Source organism: Manihot esculenta, chromosome 12 (genome assembly GCF_001659605.2).
Source record: "Manihot esculenta cultivar AM560-2 chromosome 12, M.esculenta_v8, whole genome shotgun sequence".
Classification (NCBI taxonomy): Eukaryota; Viridiplantae; Streptophyta; class Magnoliopsida; order Malpighiales; family Euphorbiaceae; genus Manihot; species Manihot esculenta.
Genome location: NC_035172.2, coordinates 18810399 through 18834565, shown reverse-complemented (window position 1 = coordinate 18834565; position 24167 = coordinate 18810399). Strand labels below are relative to the sequence as shown.

General features: G+C 33.8%; 3 protein-coding genes across 5 annotated transcripts; all 3 read left to right on the top strand.

Moving 5' to 3' along the window:
- Positions 1 to 5613: 5613 nt before the first annotated feature.
- On the top strand, positions 5614 to 9684 carry LOC110627943 (probable disease resistance protein At5g66900). Its single transcript, XM_021774357.2, has 5 exons — positions 5614 to 6384; positions 6624 to 7027; positions 7216 to 7571; positions 7671 to 7873; positions 8749 to 9684. The coding sequence occupies exons 1-5, from the start codon at positions 5736 to 5738 to the stop codon at positions 9591 to 9593; spliced, it is 2457 nt and encodes an 818-aa protein (XP_021630049.1). The 5' UTR covers positions 5614 to 5735; the 3' UTR covers positions 9594 to 9684.
- A 4562-nt stretch (positions 9685 to 14246) lies between these two features.
- On the top strand, positions 14247 to 21031 carry LOC110627573. 2 transcript variants are annotated; one of them, XM_043949038.1, is made up of 6 exons: positions 14247 to 14559; positions 15532 to 15590; positions 17354 to 19630; positions 19714 to 20034; positions 20135 to 20234; positions 20318 to 21031. In XM_043949038.1, exons 3-6 carry the CDS (start codon positions 17358 to 17360, stop codon positions 21029 to 21031), a joined length of 3408 nt encoding a protein of 1135 aa, XP_043804973.1. In that variant the 5' UTR covers positions 14247 to 14559; positions 15532 to 15590; positions 17354 to 17357. The 2 variants fall into 2 exon arrangements, with proteins under 2 accessions (XP_043804973.1, XP_043804972.1); XM_043949037.1 differs by having other exon boundaries at positions 14250 to 14539.
- Positions 20905 to 23742, top strand: LOC110603171. 2 transcript variants are annotated; one of them, XM_043949040.1, is made up of 5 exons: positions 20905 to 21044; positions 21162 to 21516; positions 21649 to 21775; positions 21864 to 22271; positions 23146 to 23742. In XM_043949040.1, the coding sequence occupies exons 2-5, from the start codon at positions 21164 to 21166 to the stop codon at positions 23182 to 23184; spliced, it is 927 nt and encodes a 308-aa protein (XP_043804975.1). In that variant the 5' UTR covers positions 20905 to 21044; positions 21162 to 21163; the 3' UTR covers positions 23185 to 23742. The 2 variants fall into 2 exon arrangements, with proteins under 2 accessions (XP_043804975.1, XP_043804974.1); XM_043949039.1 differs by having other exon boundaries at positions 20909 to 21049.
- Positions 23743 to 24167: the final 425 nt, after the last annotated feature.

The following is a 24167-nucleotide window of genomic DNA, read 5'->3' as shown; positions in this document are numbered from 1 at the left end:
CTGCATTGTGACCTGGCCTGGCGAATACTGCCTTATGGCCCTTTAGTAGGCCCAACACCCGAGTGATATGGCAAAAGCTGCCTTGCGACTTGCCTTGGTGAATACTACCCTGTGGCTTTTTAGTAGGTCCAATGCCTGAGTGGTTTGGCAAAAACTGTCTTGCGACTTGGCTTGGCGAATACTGCCTTGTGGCCTTTTAGTGGGCCCGACACTTGAATGGTTTAGCAAAGACTGCCTTGCGACCTGGCCTAACGAATACTGCCTTGTGGCCTTTTAGTGTTCCTTTTCGAAGAAGGTAATCTTATCGTTCCTTGTCATTGAAGAAAACATCATATGGAAGTACCTTTTCTGAATGCCTTCTGGGCGATTATTCGGGCTCCTTCATGGCTCCTGCAATTTCCTTCATGGATATACTTTAAGATTTCTTGGCCTTCTTCCTCTATAACACACCGCAACCATGGATGTGTTCTTTGACCTCCTGTACAGCCAACCATCAATTGGTGCATATTTAGAAGACTTTCTTATTATCTATTTAACTTATTGCTCATCGGCTAGATGTTTGTCTTGTGTCAATAATTTATATACCGACTTCATCCATGACTCCCATTCCTCTATGGAAAAGGACTCTTCCACCTCCATTACTGGCGCGTGTAATTCCTTAAATTGAAATGGTTGGGTTAAGTGCTGTTCAGCCACTATTGCAATTTTGGCTAGAAGATTCGCTTCTTCGTTGTTGCCTCTGGTCACCTGGCAAAGTTCGCAGTGGCCCTTTCCATCCTTAATCCTATCCATCGAGGCTCAAACTTTTTTTCTCATACTTGATAAGATTCGGTTTCTAGACTTTAAATTGTTCTTGGTACTGATTAACAACTAATTGCGAGTCACTAAAAATAATGGATTTTTGTATACCTAACTCTTTATTATTCTTAAGGCCATTATTACAGCTTCATATTTGGCCATATTGTTGGTAGTATTGAAGGCGAGCTTTGCCGCATACCGAAACTTTATGCCGATCTGAGATTGCAACATGATCCTTATTCTTGAACCTTTAGCCCCACAAGCTCCGTCTGCTCAAACTTTTCATTGCTCTATGTTTGATTCAGGGGACTCCGAAGGTTCTATCTGCGAAGTCATTTCCACAACAAAGTCAGCTAGCACCTAAGTCTTCATTCCCTTTCTTGGAACGTACCTAATATTGTAGGCTGACAATATTACTGCGCATGTGGATAGCCGCCCTGACAACTCCAGCCTGTGTAGAACCTTCCACAAAGGATAATCTATTTTGACTTCTATGGTGTGTGACTCAAAGTATGGTCGCAACTTTGTAGCTGACATTAAAACTGCAAACTGCAACTTTTCTATAAGAGGGTAATTCAACTCTGCCCCCTTTAATACTTGGCTGGCATAATATATGAGACTTTTCTCCCCATTGTTTTCACAAACGAGTACCAAGCACACTATTTCTTGTGTCACAAACAAGTATAGAAACAAAACCTCACCTTCCACAGATGGGCTTAGCAATGGAAGGGATGACAAAAAGGTTTTTAGACTTCCAAATGCCTCTGCAAGCATGCCTAAAAAACCTTTGCATTGGCTAGCCATGTGGGATACTGGACTTTCTTTATTAACCCTGCACTTAAAAGCTTATCTATCTCTTCTTTGATCACTTGTTGTCTCTCTAGTGCGAACTTTCTTTTCTTTTGTTGGACTGGTTTAACGGTCTTGTCAATAGATAGCTTATGGGTGATGAGAGTCAGGTCCACACCTGTTACATCTTTTGGAGACCACACAAAAGTGGTCGGCCGGCTCTTCAGCAGTTCTATTAGATGAGCCTTTGTTTTTCCAGTTAACGCAATTCCGAACTGCACCTTTTGCTCCTTACCTATTTGGACCTCCTTTACTAAGTCTGCAGGCTCTGGCCTTACGTGAGATTTTAATTTTTCCAGCAAATCGATGAGAATGGTTACTTTTCTGAGGCTTTTTATTAGGTGTATGTAATCTTCTTTTGCTAACCTCGGATTGCCTCGTACCTCTACTATTCCCCCTGGAGCTAGAAGCTTAAGACACATAGCACCAATGTTAATAATGATACCATCAGTTCAGGATGGGACGCCCGAGTATTATGTTGTATGCAAATGGGATATCAACCACCGTAAACTTTGCATACAACTCTCGTTTATACTTCTCGTTGCCTAGTACCAGGGGAAGGTTGATAGTACCCAGTGCTGCTATAGTCTTATCTCCTAATCCTACTAAAGGATAGGAGATTCTGAAAAGGTTGTTTTTATCCAGGCCTAACTTGTTAAAAACATTTAGGATGAGAAGATTAACAGAATTACCTATATGCACCAATACTCTCCTTACCTCGTATCGATTTAGAAGGATCTTAATGACCAACGGGTCATTTTGGAGGAAACCAATCGCCTCGTCTATAGGACCGAACCTTACCTCTTGCTTGGTCCATGGTTTTTGACGGACAGATAGGACATCCCCTGCTACACTCTTATTTTTTCCTTTACCTTTGTCAGGTCCTCCTGTGATAACATGTACACTTTCGACCATTTCTAGAGATAAAGAAGAAAAACCTTCGTCACCTTTTTTTTTAGAGAGAGAGAGAACAGAGCAAGAGTCCTGTGTGAATCCAAATGAATAAGGAAAATCCAAAGGATTTTCTAATAACGGAATCAAATGATATTGCACAAAATAGAATAATGACGTGGTCGAAAGGGAGCTTGTGTTGTGATTGGTTAAAGCCTACAAGGAAGAGAAAATGAGGTGGTGATGGATGCCCACAGCAATCATTCCGACGCTTAAGTCAGTATATCAGCGAGTAGAGAGGGAACACAATGAATTGCTTAAAGCCTTTGTGTAAGTGAATAGCCTACATTTTTCTTTACGATAGTTTCCTTTTTATATTGTAAGAAGGTGCGGATTAGTATGGTATGCCCTGAGAATCTAGCGGAGGTGTGGCCATCTGCTTGATATACGGGTCCGCCAGTCTTTAAGAAGAAAACCCGCGATCACAGGTGTCACAGAGGCACATCAAATTGTGCCTGGTAATGGTAACTTCGCATCGGTGTTGCCTCGTGGGAGGAATGACGAGTCTTTTGGTGATGGTTCAAGCGTTAAGGTGCTTGAGTCTTCCTTCCTTGGGCTGAGCTGCTTTGCTCATCTATCAAACTCCTGCAATGTGACTCAGTGTTGTGGTGACAGCTTATGGTTTATCTTGGGTGATCGTTTATATAGCATCAGGACTCCACCTAATCATATGTCAATGAATATTCTTACACATTCCATAGAGTGTATCAGGTGAGGTAAAAGAGGACTCCTTTTTTTTTTTTGTCAACAGACCTTGACAAAAGAGTCTTCTTCTCCCTCTTGTCTTCCTCTGCTCTTCCTCCTTTCTCTACTACTTTTGTGGGACAAACCTTCATACTAAAATTTTATATTTCACTGAAGAGTTAGAGGGTTTTCACTAGAGACATCCCCGATAGACTCAAGATCTCTTTTCTTTATTTTGCATGTCCTCATTTTCAGTTCACACATTGTGTAATCCATTTGATGAAATAGCAGTAAAAATTTTCTTTATAGAAATTTAATAGACTTTTTTTTTAAAAAAAAAAATTCATATAGTAAACATTAATAAAATCTATTTTTAACAGTAATATTTTTTTTAGCAATAATCATAATTTTATTATAAAATATTTATCATAATAATTTCTTATAGATCGACGAGAGTATATAAGGTGTTTGAATTTGCTGATACCTGAGCCCAAGAATTGTCATCCAACACAAAAGAACCATTATCGAGCTCAGGTAATAATGTACTGGGTGGATCCGTAAGTGAAATAATTTCCTTGTCGGCTTGGGAAAGTTCCATAGGCCCTGAGTCAATAGAAGGCAGAGAGGGTTAGCAACATTTTGCTTGCTTTCATGCATGATACGAGTGGCCCAAACATGTATAGGAATTGATAACTGGCGCAAGGAATTTTCCACATTACCGTGTTGATTTTGGCTCCCCCAGCTCTCGTTTGCCGACTATGCATATCTTGCGCGGGTTGCTTTCAATGAAATTTTTTTTTTCTTTTTATGATTTATTATAAAAAATTAATAAATAAAAAATTCATTAATCAATAATTCAATTTAAAAAATATATATGTATTTAAAATTTTAAAATATTTACTAATTAATTCATTTGTTAAGTATTTAATTAATAATTTTTTAGATATTATATAAATTAAATAAAAAAATTTCTTTATTATATTATTACTTTTAAGTGATATAATTTTGTTAATTAATAAAAGTAGATAGTGATTTTATACAAAATAGAAATGATTAATTTTATTTGATTTTTTAAAAATTGAAAAGATATTTAAATATTATTGATATGATTCATATTTTGCATGTTACAAAAATTTTTTGAATATGTTTCACGATAATATGATAATAGCTTATGTCTCATTTCTTGATTGAGTCAAAATGATGGTGTGGTCATGATTTAATCACATCGATTAGGTAGAATAAAATTAAAAAATTTACTCGATCCACTATTTAGTCATTACAATTTATTATCCAATAATCACTAGATTTAGATTCTACAAATTATCAACAACTAATCTTATTTCTTATATAATAAAAAGTAATCTTATTTAATGGATTAAAATATGACTTTTAAAGTTAAAGAACAAAATTATGAAGTTTAAAATTAAAGAACGATACTTTCAAAGTCCTGACGCTTGACATCTTTCCCTTCACTCATTTTCAGCACATGTAGTGGATTTTTCATGTCTCCTACAGAGGAAAAATGTGGGAACAAGAAAAGAATAATTAAAAAAAGAAAAGAAAGAGAGGAGAAAAAGGAAGATAGATAAAGAGGGATTTTCATAGAGGATGAATACCTTGTAAGTTTTGATTTTGACTCTACCGTCAAGTGGGAACGATGGTTAAGGGTTGTGCTTTAGAAGCTACCTCTCGCCAATCTACTGGCGGTAATTTACGGTGGAGCTAAGGAGGAGGTCTGTGTTCTTTTTGTTAAGAAAGCATCCAAAGACTTCCCCTGTTGTGTAATGCCCCATCTCCCACTCTTATAATTGCCTCAAAATTTTCATGACTCCATTTATTTATAGAAAATAATTTATATTTTAAAAATATTTTGTGAAATTTTTTTAATAAATAATTTATTTTTTATTATTTAATTTTTAATTTTAAATTAAAACTATTAGGAAATTTATGTTGAGTGTTAATAATATTCTAATTAGCTGTAGAAAATAATTTTTTATTTTGAAGAAATAATTTTTTTTATATAATATAATTTTCAACTAATAAAATATTTTTATTGATTAATTTTTTTAAATATCTCACATATCATTAATAAATAATTCTTTTAAATTATTAAGAGCCTATAAATTATTGTCATTAAATTAAAACATTAATCTTCTAAACGTGTAGGCAGCACGTTAGCTGCTTGCTTTCTTTCTTACCAACTAAGAAAATAAATAAATAAACAGTGGAATATAAAAGCAACAAGTCAATGACGTCATCCTTGGTTAGAGAATGAAGTTGCCTACATAAAACGCGTTGAACCAGTACGTGGCACATCTCAGGCCACCATTAATGCACCAGGCTCATTCTCCTTCCAAGAAACACTACCATCATTTCATTATAATCTTCTGGGTAAGCTTTTAAACTTGAGATTGATAGATTTAAGCATCCCATGCGCAGGAAGAGAATTCGCCATGGCAGCTGAGCTTCTCAGCGGAGCTGTAGTGGGAGCAGTATTTGGCGAGTTGTTGAACGTAGTTTTGAGAGTCAAAGACAATGCCCTTATGTTCAGCTCCGAGTTGGAGAGCATGGAATCCACACTTAAATCCATAATTCCAGTCCTTAAAGAAATCGAAGAGCTCAACAAATTATTGGATCGTCGAAAGGAGGAAACGGATCAAATAATGGAACAAATCAAGAAAGGTGAAAAGCTCGTCATTAAATGCTCAAGAGTGCAATGTTATGCATGGTGGAAAATGGCTAGATACGCAGACAAGCTTGTCAACTTAGAGAAGTCACTCAACTCGTTCTTCCAGATTGTGATGCAAGCTCAACAAGCAAGAGATGGTAAAGAAACCTTGTTAGAGGTTAAAAATCTGCGTATGGATTTGAAGCAATTGGCTTTGAATGGAAAGAGTAGAAGGGTTCATAATGTGAATGGATATAATGCTCCGTTGGTGCTGCCGGAGCCTCCGGTGAATCCTGTAGGGTTAGAGGTGTCATTAGGGGAATTGAAGATGGAGCTGTTCAATGATAAAACTTCTGTGGTTGTGTTGTCTGCTCCTCCAGGTTGTGGAAAGACTACTTTGGCTAAACTACTTTGCCATGATAAAGAAGTTAAAGGTATATATCATTCTCTTGCACTCAGATGAGCTTCTTAACTTTAGACTAATTTACAACTGCTGACAGTCAGTGACCTAAGAGGGTAGGCAAAGCCATCGCCCATCTTAAAATTTTAATTTTTAAATAGGAGTAAATTAAATATGAATTTATTTTTAATATATTTAACAAGATGGTAGATAATTTGTGTGAAATTTAATCTTATGAGGCAGGTCACTAATATGGATTTTGAGACTTTGCAGAGAAATTTAAGGATAATATCTTCTTTGTAATTGTGTCAAGAAAAACAACAATGGAGAGCATTGTACAGAGACTGTTCCAGCACAAGGGATATGAGGTGCCTCATTTTCAAACCAATGAACAATTAGTCTACAACTTGGAACAATTTTTGAAGAGCCTAGGACCAAGTCCTATATTGATAGTCCTGGATGATATTTGGCCTGAATCCGAGTCCCTTCTTGATAAATTGAAGTTCCAAATCCCAGATTACAAGATTTTAGCCACATCAAGATCTGCATTGCGAAGATTTGGTTCGACATATAAGCTGAAACCACTGAATGATAAAGATGCCATGACTATTTTCCGAAGCTCGGCTTTCCTTCAGGATAAGAATATCTCTGATATTGATGAAGATCTTGTGAATAAGGTACTATCACTACTACAAACACAGATTCAAGGCAACGATTATAAATTATTATTTTATATATTTTAACTGTAGTTATATGTTAATAGCAACTGTTTGAGAATCATTGCTCTACTGTTAAGTCCAAGGCATCAGTTTATTTACTTTGCCTTAGGTTTTCATTTTCTAATTTGTGGCCATTGAATTCACAGATGGTGAAAGGGTGCAAAGGTTTTCCACTAGCCCTTAAAGTGGTTGGTAGATCTCTCTGTGGAGAGCCTGAGGAAATCTGGAAAAGAAGAGAAATGGAATTTTCAAAAGGCCGCACTATTTTTGAAGATGATGAACTCCTTAATTGTCTTCTAAGTAGCTTAAATGCCTTGGATAACAAAATTATTAAGGAATGTTTTATGGACCTGTGTGCATTTCCTGAAGACCAAAGAATCCCAGTCACTGCCCTCATTGATATGTGGGCAGAATTGTACGAACTAGATGAAAATGGCGTATTTGCCATTGCCAACCTCCATGAACTTTCCAACAGGAATTTAATTGATCTTTCTGTTGCAAGGTACAGTGGCTTTATACTGTAAACTTCGCAGGATTCTTGGAATATGAAGATAATGGGCTTAGTATCTAAGCAATTGAAATTTTGATGCTTTTTTATCAGGAAAGATGCAAGTGGCTACTATAATCAGCATTTTGTGATGCAGCATGATCTTCTTAGAGAGCTAGCCATTCATCAGAGTAGCTTGGAATCCTTTGAGAAAACAAAAAGACTAATCCTAGAGGTAACTGGTAACCATGTTCCCAACTGGTGGATGGATCAAATGCAGCCTAGCGTATGCAGCCGCCTCTTGTCTATCTCCACAGGTTGCTCATTTCGTTTGTCTAGCACATAATGCACCCACACACACAGGCATGCTATAAGATATGCAGTTTGTCTAGTTTTATCTTTATGCACTCTCTATTATAAACACTGGTATAAGGCAACAGACGTAAATTGACCGAAAAAAGTTGAATATTTTTTTTATTTTATATTTTAATCTAAACATTTAAATTTTGAAAAAATTAATCCAACTTTTATTTTTTAGGAGTATTCTTAACCAATTTTTAAAAATTAAAACCTGAGAGTTCAAGTAGCATGATATGTAATATCTTATTAATTTTTAAATATAAACTAATTTCACACTTGAAAATAATATTAATTTATATTTAACTGATATATTTAATTTTAAATATAATAATAACTGTTATATAATTCATAATTTCAACTGTAAAATAAATAATTATAAAGATTTTATAATAGATATATTATTTTTAATATTTTGTATATGATATTATTTTGAATTAAATAATATATTTAATATAAAATATTCATAATTATTTCTGCAAAATAAAAAGTTGAAAGCATAAATTATATATTTAATGATTGGATTGCATATATTCAATTTTGATTTCGTATATTAATCAAAATTATAATTAAATGCAAACATTGGAACAATTTATCTAAAATTTAAATATTTGAATAAAAATATAAAATGATGTAAACAATATGTATTTTTCAGTCAATTGACTTTTATTAAATTATATTATTATATATAATAAAAAATTAAAATTTTTACAACAATTTAAATTATTGTCATGGCATATTAAGGTAATAATTTCATAACTCCAGCTGAGATAGTGCTGCATAAACCTAAATGTAGTAGTGACTGAAGTCCTACACTATTGGGTAATGTTTGCAGATGAAAAATTCTCATCAAATTGGTGCAACCTACAAGCAGCTGAAGTTGAGGTTTTAGTTCTAAACTCCCGGACAAAGACCTACAACTTACCTGAGTTCATGAACGAAATGAAAAAGTTAAAGGTTTTGATAGTCACAAAATATGGGTTCTTTCCTACTGAAATAACAAATTTCCCATTTCTTGGTGCTATATCCAACTTGAAGAGAATCAGATTAAAGCAGGTTTCAATTCCTTCCTTTGGCTTCACGTCAGCACATTTCAAGAATCTACAAAAGATAACCTTGGTTCTATGCAACATTGGCCAAGCTTTTAACAGTACATCTACCATCCAAGTCTCAGATGCACTGCCAAGCTTGGTGGAAATAAACATCGACTATTGCAACGATCTGGTTGAGTTGCCTGCTGAACTGTGTCAACTTGCCCAGCTACAGAAACTGAGCATCACCAATTGTCATAAGTTGGCTGCATTGCCACAAGAAATTGGCAAGCTTGTTAATTTAGAGATTGTGAGGCTTAGTTGCTGCATTGAACTGGCAGAGTTACCGAGCACAATTGGAAGCCTTAACAAGTTAAAATTTCTTGACATATCTGAGTGTTCAGAAATCAGAAAATTGCCAGAACAGATTAGTGATCTGCATGATCTAAGAAAGCTTCATATGATGGGATGCTCTAACGAAATTGAGTTGCCTCCTTCAATATTGAAATTAGAGCATCTCAAAGAAGTGATATGTGATGAAGAAATAGCCAACTTGTGGGAGCCTTTTGTTGATCATCTCAAGAATTTGGAGATTAAGGTGGATAAAGAAGAAATCAACTTAAACTGGCTTCATAATTGTGGTTTTTGATAAACTCTTCTCTTAAATATTGTTCAGCAGCCTTTTATTGTGATGCCAAATTGTGGCCAAAGTAGTAAAAGGAGATGCAGGTCTTATTTTTTACTGTCTGTGTGAATGTGTAAATATATCGATTGACTTAAAAAAGCTTAAAACGATAAATCCATTGATTTAAAAAGGTTTAAAACGAGTGTCGCACGTTCTAAGCAAATTTCAAAATTCGGACCCGTAATAAATAACCTCTTTAGGTAATTACAAACTAATAGAAATTAGACAAATTGATAAATATACCTTACAATTATATGGGTGAACCAAAAAAGATGTAACTGTTTAGTAGATTTTTAAAATGAAAAAATATACTCGTTACAAATATTTCTACCATATTAGTTTGTCATATTATATAAGCATTATCTAGATATAATAGTGTACCATATAATTTTTTCTTTTCTAACTAGTATATATCTTGGCAAAGGAGAAAAACTAGTTTTTAGAATTTAAAATATAGGTAGAAGGTAATATATTATCCAAATAACCCTTTAAACTATTAAAATAAAATAAAATTTTAAAATAAAAAATTACTCTTGTTCCATGAAAAATATTTTCTAGGAAAATATTTTTTATATTTTCTGACGTTTGAGGTATCTAGAAAATTTAGTCAACGGAAAATATTTTTTTTGTTATAACTTGGAAATTGGACCACTACTGGTATTAGGATTCAAGTCCACTTAAAGTCGCCAGATCTCATAGCAAGCCTACTATATATTTTGTTACACCTTATATAATTTTCAAACATGATCATAAAAGCATATAAAAATATTTTCATTTCATGAACCGAAACTCAACATATGCATTTATCATAACTGAAAATATAAAACTCATATTAGAGTCATCATCAAATGCTCTAATATGACCAACATTACATGTCTGAGTTTAGTTCAAACATAACTTAAACTTTAAAAACTTTTACATAAGAAAATCATAGATAAGGGATTATAAAAGAAGGTTCGGGCAACGCATAATTCTAATTTACAATAAGAATTATATGTCCACAATTAAACTATTACATCAGAATTATACCAAACAACTCTGCTGACCTCCCGAACTAACTCTGGTCCTGTAAACATGAGATTAGGGAAAAAGGATAAGCTACAAAAGTCTAGTGAGTAGAAAAATAAACAAAGCAGTTTAATAAAATATATGATTGTACGAATGTATCACAACACAAACAATTTACATCATGATGGACTTGTCACCGGTAACTTTTTATAATTCCAATAGTGTCCGGCTTACAACGAGTTTTTCTCAAGACTTACATTTAAACATAACATAACATAATAATCCATAGTGTCAGGGGCATAGAATGGACAACCGTTGTCTTTCTTTTACATAATGACAGGAGCGTAGAATGGGCAATTCTGATCTTTCCATAACATAGTGTCAGAGGCATATAATGGACGATCTAGTCTTTCTATATCTGTCATAACATATTATAGCATGGTCGAGAGCTAGTGGGTCATACAACATCCATCCACAACAACAATTAATTGTGCAAAGCATCATATTCGTGAATTCTAATGCAAAATAACCTAATCATACATATATGACATTCGAAATGCATGAGTATATTTAAAACGTTTGATTCTTTAGAATAAAAGTTTAGTTTAGTTCTACTCACTTCTGGCTGACGCAAGCCTAACTTTAAAACAGTTATCTTACTGTAAGCCTCTACAGTCTTCCAAGTCCGATCCTAAACATATAACTTAAATGAGAGACCAAACATAACTTTTACAATATGACTCGCGGTTGTCGAAGCCGGTCAAAAATAACCTTCTTGGTTATCAACAATTTACAACTGCAGATAGTAGTGAAGGATCCACTACAAAAAAAACTGTGAAATTGCGACCAAAATTAGCGACCAAAATTAGCGACCAAATTTTTTGGTCGCTATATAGCTACCAATCAGCGACCATTCAGCGACTAAATGAATGAAATATTATTTTTATTTAACAAAAAGCTTAACGACCAATTTTTGGTCGTTAATTGGTCGCTATTTAGCGACCAAATATAAAATGGTCGCTAATTTGGCGGGAATTAATGGCGCGTGTGATTAGCGACCATATTTGCGACGAAATTGCGACAACTTTTTGGACGGGAATATTTAGCGACCATATTTAGCGACTAAAATAATTGGTCGCTAAATAGCGACCAATCAGCGACCAATCCGCGACCATTTTATTTTTAAAATTTTAATTTAATTTTTAATTAAATTTTATTTTATTTAAAATTTTAAATTAAGTAATTTCAATTTGGTATATAAAACGACGTCGTTTAACCTAATTCCTAATTCTAATCTCTAATCCCTAATATCTAAAAATATAAACGGGTAGGGTACCCGTGAAAATTAAACTACCCGAACCCGAACCCGATTTATATTAGTAATATCCGAACCTGTTTCGAACCCGATTAAAAATTAATTTAAACTATCTGAATCCGTCCCAAACCCGATTATTATTATCCGAATACAACCCGAACCCGTTTAATCTTATATATTTTAATTAATAATTTATATAAAAAATATTTTTCATTAATAATTTGCATTTAAAAAATATAATATTTCCAAAGAATATTTAAATTTAAAATTTTAAATAAAAATATATAAAAAAAAATTTATAAATATTATTGTAAAATATATTTTTTATATTAAATTAATTATTTATATAAACGGGTTCGGGTAATGGGTACCCTGTTCATAAAACCCGAATTTGATTCGAACCCGCAATGGGTATTATTTTTAAAACCCGAACCCATCCCAAACTCGATTATAACTACCCAAATCTGTCCTATTAGGGTTCGGTCGGATCGGGTACCCGAAAATACCCGATCCGTTTACATCCCTAATTATTATTATCCGAATACAACCCGAACCGTTTAATCTTATATATTTTAATTAATAATTTATATAAAAAATATTTTTCATTAATAATTTTCATTTAAAAAATATAATATTTCTAAAGAATATTTAAATTTAAATTTTTAAATAAAAATATATAAACAAAAATTTATAAATATTATTGTAAAATATATTTTTTATATTAAATTAATTATTTATATAAACGGGTTCGGGTAATGGGTACCCTGTACATAAAATCCGAATTTGATTCAAACCCGCAATGGGTATTATTTTTAAAACCCGAACCCATCCCAAACCCGATTATAACTACCCAAATCCGTCCTATTAGGGTTCGGTCGGATCGGGTACCCGAAAATACCCGATCCGTTTACATCCCTAATTATTATTATCCGAATACAACCCGAACCGTTTAATCTTATATATTTTAATTAATAATTTATATAAAAAATATTTTTCATTAATAATTTTCATTTAAAAAATATAATATTTCTAAAGAATATTTAAATTTAAATTTTTAAATAAAAATATATAAACAAAAATTTATAAATATTATTGTAAAATATATTTTTTATATTAAATTAATTATTTATATAAACGGGTTTGGGTAATGGGTACCCTGTACATAAAATCCGAATTTGCTTCGAACCCGCAATGGGTATTATTTTTAAAACCCGAACCCATCCCAAACCCGATTATAACTACCCAAATCCGTCTTATTAGGGTTCGGTCGGATCGGGTACCCGAAAATACCCGATCCGTTTACATCCCTAATTATTATTATCCGAATACAACCCGAACCGTTTAATCTTATATATTTTAATTAATAATTTATATAAAAAATATTTTTCATTAATAATTTTCATTTAAAAATATAATATTTCTAAAAAATGTTTAAATTTAAATTTTTAAATAAAAATATATAAAAAAATTTATAAATATTATTGTAAAATATATTTTTTATATTAAATTAATTATTTATATAAACGTGTTCGGGTAATGGGTATCCTGTACATAAAATTCGAATCTGATCCGAACCCGCAACGGGTATTATTTTTAAAATCCGAACCCATCCCAAACCCGATTATAACTACTCAAATCCGTCCTATTAGGGTTCGGTCGGATCGGGTACCCGAAAATACTCGATCCGTTTACATCCCTAATTATTATTATCCGAATACAATCCGAACCCGTTTAATCTTATATATTTTAATTAATAATTTATATAAAAAATATTTTTCATTAATTATTTTCATTTAAAAAATATAATATTTCTAAAGAATATTTAAATTTAAATTTTTGAATAAAAATATATAAAAAATTTATAAATATTATTGTAAAATATATTTTTTATATTAAATTAATTATTTATATAAACGTGTTCGGGTAATGGGTACCTTGTACATAAAATCCGAATCTGATCCGAACCCGCAACGGGTATTATTTTTAAAACCCGAACCCATCCCAAACCCGATTATAAATACTCAAATCCGTTCTATTAGGGTTCGGTCGGATCGGGTACACGAAAAATACCCGATCCGTTTACATCCCTAGTAATATCTAATTAATCCCTAATCTCTAATAAAATTAACCCTAATTCATAATCCCTAATTTGTAATCTCTAATCCTAATTCCTAATTAATCCCTAATTCATAATAAAATTAACCCTAATTCCTAATCCTAATTCCTAATCCCTAATTTTAATCTCTAATCCCTAATTTCTAATCTTTAATCCCTAATCCCTAACAAAACTAACCCTAATCCCTAATTCCTAATCCCTAATCCCTAATTAGCTATACTAACAAAACTAACCCTAATCCCCTCATTTATTTTTTCATTTTGCTAGTCTCACTTCCCTCTCTCCGTCGGCACCTCTCTCCCCCGATTCCCTTCCCATAATTCCCAGTCAACGCCTCTCTCCCCCCCCACTTCACTGAAGAGTGCCGGCAACCCAATCGGCACCGGCGACATCTCCTATCTCTACCCAATAAATCTTCTCTCTCCGTCGGCACCTCTCTCCCCCGAATCTGTGACTGGTACTTTTGATCAAGTACGTGTCTGCTTCTCTGTGTTAGTGTTCTTGCTCTATATATTAACTTTTTTTATGCATAAACTTCTTTTGTTTGGATATAATGAGCGTGTTTGATCACATGGAGGAAGATCTTTGTCACGGGTTTGTTTCTTTTGGGCTGGTTTGCTATCCCCCCTCCCCCCTCTTTTTGGGAGTAAAAATCAATGAGGATTTTGCCTCCAACCCAGATCTTTTACTACTCGTTGATCTGGTTATCTTGTTTTTGTTTATTTATTTTTCCGAGTTTTATTCTAATTATTGTTAAAATTATTGGGTGTTACTGGTACAGTAAATTTTATTTTCCCTTCCCTTTTCTGGGTGATTGTTCATTACATGTATCTGTGTTTTTCTTTCTGTTTTGAGAGGAAATTTTGCTTTTTATATTTTACTTCCTTAGCGTTTATACTTTTTTTTTTTAAATAAAATAATTTTTTTTAGCATCTATATCAGCAAATTCCTTGCTTTTTTATTTTTTGGCTTGCAAAGATTAGACCATTGTTAGAACTTAGAACTAATTCAAAGGAAAAATAAGTGAAGAAGGAAAGGTAGCCTGTGTGAGAGGAGAGTCTGGTTACCCTATCTGTCTCTTTTTTGCCTACAATCGATGAACCTTAAATTTTTTTTAATGAGGTTCAGCTTTTTAATTTCTTGTTTGTGGGTTTGATTTTCTAATTTATCATTTATATCACAATCCCTTTGCTGGCTTTCCTGGTGGCTGAGGTCTTGATTGAAGGGAAAAAATAAATAAAAGATAGAAAATTCTTTGATTAATTTTTATGATACATATTTAATAATTTTATACCTTTGATATTTGTTGTGTAGTGTATTTGGAAGGGTAGAAGGTTGGTGATGGGGCCATGGCAATCCATATTTCCACACCCACCTTTTATTCTTTTCGTTTATTTGTTTTTTTCAGGCTTTTTTTTTTCCTTCACTTGAACTACTGTTGTCTACACCTTTTGTTTTTCCAGGATTTTGAGTGCCCATTTCTTGAAAAGATCCTACTCGACCTTTTGCTACTCTTTCTCTGGTATGCCTTACTTACCCAAATTTTCTTTTTCAATTGGTTGAAGTGTAATTATATGCTGATATTAAAATTTTCAGCTCTGCAATTGAGTTGCTTCTGATAGAAATTGTAATCTCTTTCCAATTATTTTATTATTTATGATTTGTGGTTCATTTGGTTAAAAATTTTATTGCTCAGCATCTGTTTGATAGATCAGAAAAGGTAAGAAAAATTGCTTAACAATATAATTTATGCGCTTATTAGTCTGTAAAAACATTTTAGCTTTGGGAACTTGTGCAGAATGCAAATGTTGGTTGTATTGATAATGCTATCAGGTTCATGATAAATTGGTTAAACTCAGCTGATATCAGGAATGGGTTCTGGTGATTTAGTTTACTCAATAGAACATAGATAAGTAAAACCTAAAGGCAAAGATTACAATCCAAGTATCTGTAACCTTCAGGCATATTTAAGTGAACTTTAACAAGTGTTGTTTTTATTTGTTATAGATAAGTAAAACCTAAAGGCAAACATTAGCAAATATTTTTATGAATGCTGCATAAAGATAATTTGCACAAACATATGTACATGAAACTGATTAAGTTGAGATAATGAAATAGGCTTTACCCCAAGCTTGTAGTAGGCCATCCTCTGGTAAAGCCACCACATGTACTGCACCATAGGATACTTGACGGATAATCTGTAAAGGACAAAATATAATATCTCAATTAATTCTAGCATATTGAAGGCATTAAAACAAACATTAAAGATATGTCAACAGATACCACAAATTAAGTGTTGTGAGTTGAGACATCCAATTATTTAAAATCCTACTTACATAAGGCAAATTAAAATGTATGCAAACACATACATTACTACAGTAGCATGAAAGTAGCAAGAACAGTAATGCTACGGTACTGCTCTACAATAACAAATTGACTGTTTTTTACTCTTAAAATGTAAAGAAAACATTAATAACTCTACTTCATAAAAAGAATCCAAATAACATGACACAGGGCTTCAAAACCATGGAGACCCAGTGTATGACAAGAGAGACATTTTGATTGACGCAGCATAAATAAAGAGAAAGACCTCTCCACCGATACAAAATCAACTAATCAAAACCCCTTGAGCTTCCAATCAGGATAATTGTTCACCAACCATGATTAATCCATTGCATCAATCTTCCTCAATTGCTAAACAAAATTGAATTTGAAACATGACAACATACAACATCTAGAAAGGGTTGATTAAAGCAAACACATGCACAACATATTCATTTGAGTGCAGAAGGCTATGCCAATACTTGCCTTCTGTGGAGATTCTGCTTTGAAAGTAGGTTGCCTGAAACTAAAATTAAAAATATAAACAAAATATATGTATAGTAAATGATTAGAGAAAAAAAACTTATTTATTGGACTTAAATATAATATTTACAAATTATTAACTTAGACTTATTTAATATTTAATATTAATTAGACTTAAAAATCTTTTGGTGAAATATTCTTTGGTTTTATGGGATGCATTGGGCTCTAGATTTTTTTGAAGGTTTTCAGCCTTTCCCTAGCAGCAAGGTGCACATGCTGCCCAGCAATGCACTTGCAGCCAATGGACTATGCACAACAGCACGTGCTGCAAGTGCAGTCTCTGCAACTGTTTTGCATAACAACATTTGACTGGTTGACTGTAATTAAAATCATAATCAAAATTATCTTAATTTACTTTAATTCCTCCTCCCATTTTTATGAATTTAATTTATATATTTTTACTACATATATCTTGTGTAGGAAAATGAATGCCAATCGACAGTGGATGTATAATAGGCTCAAGGATGGGTTGTTGAGTACTGATTTTTTAAACGGTTTAGAAGAGTTCATACAATTTGCTTCAAGTCATCCTGAATGTATGGATGGTATGAATATAAGATGTCCTTGTAGTATGAGAAGGTGTTCGAATCGGAGGTTCCTCTGTGTGGACGATGTACATTATCATCTGATGAAAAATGGTTTCGTCCCTAATTACTACAGGTGGACAGCACATGGTGAATGTTGGGATGATCAAGGAACCTCTAGTGTTCTATTGTCTGAAACTATCATGGAAAATGATTTTCAAACTGGGGCTAATGGCCGATACCATGAAATGGTACTTGAAGGGTTTGGTTTACCGCCTCAAATTGAATTCATGGAGGAGGCACCTAATGCCGAGGCACAAAGGTTGTATGAAATGTTACAAGCAGCAAGTGAAGAGTTATGGCCAGGATGCAATAAGCACACAAAACTGTCTGCTGTGGCACGTTTGATGAACATGAAATCGGAGCATCATTTCTCTGTAAAATGTTTTGATCAGATTGTCGAGTTTTTAAAAGAAGTTCTACCCGAAGATAATGTGCTTCCTGATAATTTTTACAAAACGAAAAAGTTAATTGAGGGTTTGGGTCTACCAGTGGAAAAGATTGATTGTTGCAGAAATAATTGCATGATATATTGGTCTGGTGACGCTGAGTTACAAGAATGCAAGTTTTGCCAGCTTCCTAGATATAAACGCACGGTAAATAGCTTGACAAAGCAAGTTGTTCATAAGCCATATAAGAAGATGTATTACTTTCCTCTCACTCCAAGGTTACAACGGCTTTATGCATCAGACGCAACAGCACCCCATATGAGATGGCATGCTGAACATGAATATGAGGAAGGGGTCATGCATCATCCATCTGATTCTCCCGCATGGAAACACTTCAATGCATGTTATCCATCATTTGGATCAGAGATAAGGAATGTGATGCTTGGATTGTCTACTGACGGATTCCAACCATTTGGACAATCTGGCCAACAGTACTCATCTTGGCCCATCATTCTGACACCATATAATCTTCCGCCATGGCTATGTATGAAGTCAGAATATATGTTTCTCACTGTTATAGTTCCGGGCCCAAATAATCCTAAATTTAAAATTGATATATTCTTACAACCCTTAATCGAAGAACTAAAACAATTATGGAACATGGGGGTTGAGACATATGATGTGGATAAGAAGCAAAATTTTCTCATGCGGGTTGCTTTGCTATGGACCATTAGTGACTTTCCTGCTTATGCCATGCTTTCTGGTTGGAGCACTGCAGGAAGGCTTGCATGCCCATATTGTATGGATAACACTGATGCATTTACTTTGCCAAGAGGTGGCAAACAATGTTGGTTTGACAATCATCGTAAATTTTTGAACCATAACCATCCATGGCGGAAGAATAAATCATGGTTTAGAAAAAACAAAGTTGTTACTGAACATGCACCTCTAGTAAGGACTGGAGAGGAAATTTTGCATGAGATAGAAAGTCTGGGATTAATGAGAGTGACAGATCCAGGTTCAGATGTTGTTAATGCTGTTATTAGTAAGACATGTGGATGGAGGAAACGCAGCATATTCTGGGATTTACCTTATTGGAGTTCCTTGCTTATTAGACACAACCTTGATGTAATGCATATTGAAAAGAATTTTTTTGATAACTTGTTCAATACCATTATGAATATAGAGGGTAAAACAAAAGATAATGCAAAAGCAAGAGAAGATATGAGGGAAATATGTCGGCGGCCTGAGTTGGAGGTTAATGCAGAAACTGGTAGGTATCCAAAAGCAATATATGCATTGGACAAACCGGCAAAACAAGTTATTTGTGAATGGATGAAGGGACTCAGATTTCCTGATGGTTATGTGTCTAATATGGCTCGATGTGTCGACATGAACAAGTACAGATTATTTGGAATGAAAAGTCATGATTGTCATATTTTCATGCAAAGGTTGTTGCCTATTGCTTTTCGTGAATTATTACCAATCAGAGTGTGGGAAGCAATTACCGAGCTAAGTATTTTCTTTAAGCAACTAACGAGTACGATCTTACGGGAGGAAGATATGCAAAGGCTTGAAGAGGACATTCCGGTTATACTATGCAAATTGGAGCGAATATTTCCTCCGGGCTTCTTCGACTCGATGGAACATCTTCCGGTTCATCTTGCATATGAAGCTCGCATTGGGGGTCCAGTGCAATGTCGTTGGATGTATCCTTATGAGCGGTAATAATTAATCACTGCTGCTTCATCAAAATATCAATTATTTAATATGCTTAATTTGTTTGATAATTAATTATGTAATACAGGTACAATGGAATTTTAAAGAAGAATATTAAAAATAAAGCCAAAGTTGAAGGATCAATTGCTAATGCATACTTGGTAGAGGAGGCATCTTCTTTTTGTGCTTACTATTTTGAGTCACATGTTTCTACAAGACATCGACGGGTTCCACGTAATGATGATGGTGGTGTAGTGGAAGATCAGGAGATTGAAGGAAATTTATCAATATTCAAATATCCGGGTAGACCCATAGGTCAATCAAAGAAAAGGATATTGACAAAGGATGAAAGAAATGCAGCTCATTTATATATCCTACTAAATTGTGAAGAAGTTTCGCCATTTATCAAGTAAGTGAAATTCACCGCCAAATTATAAATTTAATAGTCTTCTAAAATGCAGATATATTCATGAAAATAACCAAAGTTGTATAATTTCTCCTAATGCAAGATTATATATTGAGGAACTACGGAGGATATCACCTAACATTACCGATGGAGAGGTAGACATCACATTGGAGAATAACTTTCCCACATGGTTCAGAGCATACGTAAGCTTTATAATACTTGCAATAATACGCTGAATTTGGTGAATGAATCAAAATTAATTTTATATGTTCACTTTTTGTAATAGGTACATGAACCAACCAATACAGTGAACAATCCTCTAATCCAAGATTTAGCCAAAGGACCTCTAAATACAGTGAATGTGTACACAGGATACTATGTAAATGGATACAAATTTCACACTGAGGGACGAAGTGCTAATCGAATGACGGTGAATTGTGGTGTATGCATTAAAGGAACGAACTATAGTGATCAATCAAGTGATTACTATGGTAAGTTGATAGAGGTTCTTGAAGTAGAATACCCGGCTTTACCTATGAAGCGGACAGTTCTATTCCACTGTGAATGGTTTGATCCTACCCCAAATGTTGGAGTGAAAATTCATTTAATGTATAATATTGTGGATGTAAATCAGAGAAGGAGATTTCATAAGTATGAGCCATTTGTTTTGGCTAGCCAGGCACAACAAGTTTATTACATTCCTTATCCTTCTTTAAGACGAGCAAGGTCTGATTGGCAATCTGTGATAAAAATTAAAGCCAGGGCAGTGATTGAATTACCAAATGTTGTTGTACCAGCGACAGCGTCAACAACAGATGCATTTCAAGAAGATACTGTAACTTTGCAGCCTTTAGTCTTAAATGAGGAAGGATTACCTGAGACATTAAATGATCCAGCGGGTGGTGAAGTGTTTATTTCAGAATTAGTTGAAGAAGAAGAAGAAGATGAAGAGACATATCATTATTCAACTTCAGACAATGACGAATATTACTTAGATTAGTCAACTCTAAGCTGTGTAGTAAACTTTTTTGCTCTAATTATCTTTTTTATTATTGTTGATTATTTTTAATTTTACAACATATTAATCTCCTTTTGTGCAGATAGAGTGATCATGGTGTTTTTTTGTGCAGATATGGCCAGGGGTAGAGGTAAAGAAGATGCACGTAATGCTGATCGTGGTGTTTTGACGGGTACAGGTAGAGGCCGAGGCCGAGGTGATCCAGAAATTGTTCGTGGTCGCGGCACTATAGCCACTGCACCTTCTTCAGTTGACTTTAGAGCCCCTGCACTAACTCCAACAGCCCCTGTATCATACTCAGCCCCTACAGCTCCTCCACTTGCTCCAGTTACCCCCACTGCACTAAATTCTTCAGGTTCTATTCCTGGATCGAGTGGTAGTCGATCTGCATCGGGCATGGGAGATCACTCGTATACGTCCTCATCATATGCTACTAGGACCTACTGTTATGTGAATGCAAGCGGAAAGTAAGTTTAATGTATAACATTACTTATCATTGTATTTGATATATTTGTTATCAATTTTCATTTTGTTTAATTATTTACAAATAATTATATTGAATATTTATAAATTATGTTCGTATTATTAAACTATTACAGTCTTATGCCTTCTGAGAAGACATCTGGTGCCTGCACAAAGATTTTTCAAAAGTACAATGTCGAGGAGGGTTCTTCCTGGAAGAATATCCAACAATCCACAAAAGATTTTTATTTCAGAGAGTTTGAGGTACGCAATATATTATGCATTCTAACAAAAATAAAATGTCTTATAATATATGTTGTATTATACATGTGTCTTTTAAATTAATTTACAGAAAGAATTTCACTGGGATGAGGGAAGTGCTGCAATAGTGAGGAAGGCATGGAATAAAAAAGCAGCTACCCGATACAAAGACTTTCTGACAAATGAAAAGAAGAAAAAAAAGAGGAGTGCTTATATATCAACTGAAGTTTGGGATAAATGGAATTTAGATTGGAGTACTCCAGAGTATGTAGCAAAGTCAATGAAGTACTCAAAGAACCGCCTAACAGAGAAGGGAGGTGAAGGAGCTGGTCCTTCTACACATACAGGTGGGTCCATAACACATGAGGAGCATGCTAGACGCATACAAAATGCTAACACAGACAAAGTTCCTCCAACAGCAGCTGAGTTGTTTCTCCACACCCATACAAAAAAGAGTGATCGCAACAAATTTGTTGATAAACGAGCTGAAATTATTTATGTAAGTTTCTATACAAACAAGTTGACTTTCTAAGTAATATCTTGCAAGTATGATTTTGATGTCTATGTGATTTATTTTTAGTTGTGTGATTGATTTTGAGTTGTTGATTGATATTGAATTGTGTTATTGATTTTCAATTGCAAGTATGATTATGATATGTAGGTGATTCTCACAAGGAAATTGTATATGATTCTCAGTTGTTGATTGATTTTCAGTTGTGTGATTGATTTTCAATTGCAATTATGATTCTGATATGTAGGTGATTCTCACAAAGAAATTGTTTATGATTCTCAGTTGTGAGATTGATTTTGAGTTGTTGATTGATTTTGAGTTGTGTGATTGATTTTCAGTTGCAAGTATGATTCTGAAATCTAGGTGATTATCACTTGGAAATTGTTTATGATTCTCAGTTGTGTGATTGATTTTGAGTTGTTGATTGATTTTGACTTGTGTGATTGATTTTGAGTTATTGATTGATTTTGAGTTGTGTGATTGATTTTCAGTTGCAAGTATGATTCTGATATTTAGGTGATTATCCCAAGAAAATTGTTTATGATTCTCAGTTGTGTGATTGTTTTTGAGTTGTTGATTGATTTTGAGTTGTGTGATTGATTTTCAGTTGCAAGTATGATTCTGATATCTAGGTGATTCTCACAAGGAAATTGTTTATGATTCTCAGTTGTGTGATTGATTTTGAGTTGTTTTATTGATTTTCAGTTGCAACTATGATTCTGATATCTAGGTGATTCTAAGTTGTGTGATTCATTTTTCTATTATCATATCTTGCAAGTATTGTAAATGTGATATCTTGCAGGTATTAGCATTTTTTCTTACTTTAGTATTCAAATTGAACTGTTATTCTGTGATTTTCTAGGAAAATTATTTGAAGCTAAAAGAACAACATTCAAGCTAGAATGTGGGATCAGATCATGTGGAAGGAGATGGAGGAACTATTAATGAGGATCAATTGTTCATTACTGCAACAGGAGGATGGCAAGGAAGTCGAGTTTATGGTTTAGGTAGTGCTGCCTTTTCTGCCTTCTCTCAAACAGGAACTGTGGGAAAAACAACAGATGTTCCATCATCCCAATCACCAGAATGGAAGAAGGAAATTGAAGCAAAGTTTGAAGAGAAGTATAATAGTTTGCAGAAACTTGTAGAAGACCAAAATCAGATAATAGCTCAAATGCGTGATGAACTACAGGCAACGAGGATGGGACAGCAGTCTTCCTCATTGATGCCATCAACATCTGATATGCCTCCAGCTCAAAGATCCCCTGGTGATTCACATATAGATTAGCATGATATCATTTCTCACTGACTTTAATAATATATTTTATGATATGAATTGGATACTATTTGGATTAATTATGTATTTTGAGATATTTTAAGTTTCATAGTCTTGAACTATAGTAATGTTTTGGATTTTTAGATTGCAGAATTATGAAATGAAGTTGATGTTTATATATTATCTTTGATGTTTTATGTATTGGAATGTGTGTACATATTGATATTTTAACAGGTTTATGAATTTATTGGAAAAATGATATGAATCAGATTTAAAAGCATTTATTAGTGACTAATCAGCCACAAAAGCAAATTAAATAATAAATATATATTTGATTTTACTATTAATCTGTGATGAAATAGCGACCAAATTAGCGACCAAAACAGCGACCATTTTGTGACTAAAAATTAACGACCAATTTACTTCCATACAGCGACTAAATTTTCAAGAAATAGCGACCAAATTAGCGACCAAAACAACGATCATTTCGCGACCAAAAATTAACGACCAATTTACTTCCACATAGCGACTAAATGTTCTTCCTTGAGGCGACCAAATAACAACGAAATAGCGACTAAATTAGCGACCAAAATAGCGACCATCTCGCG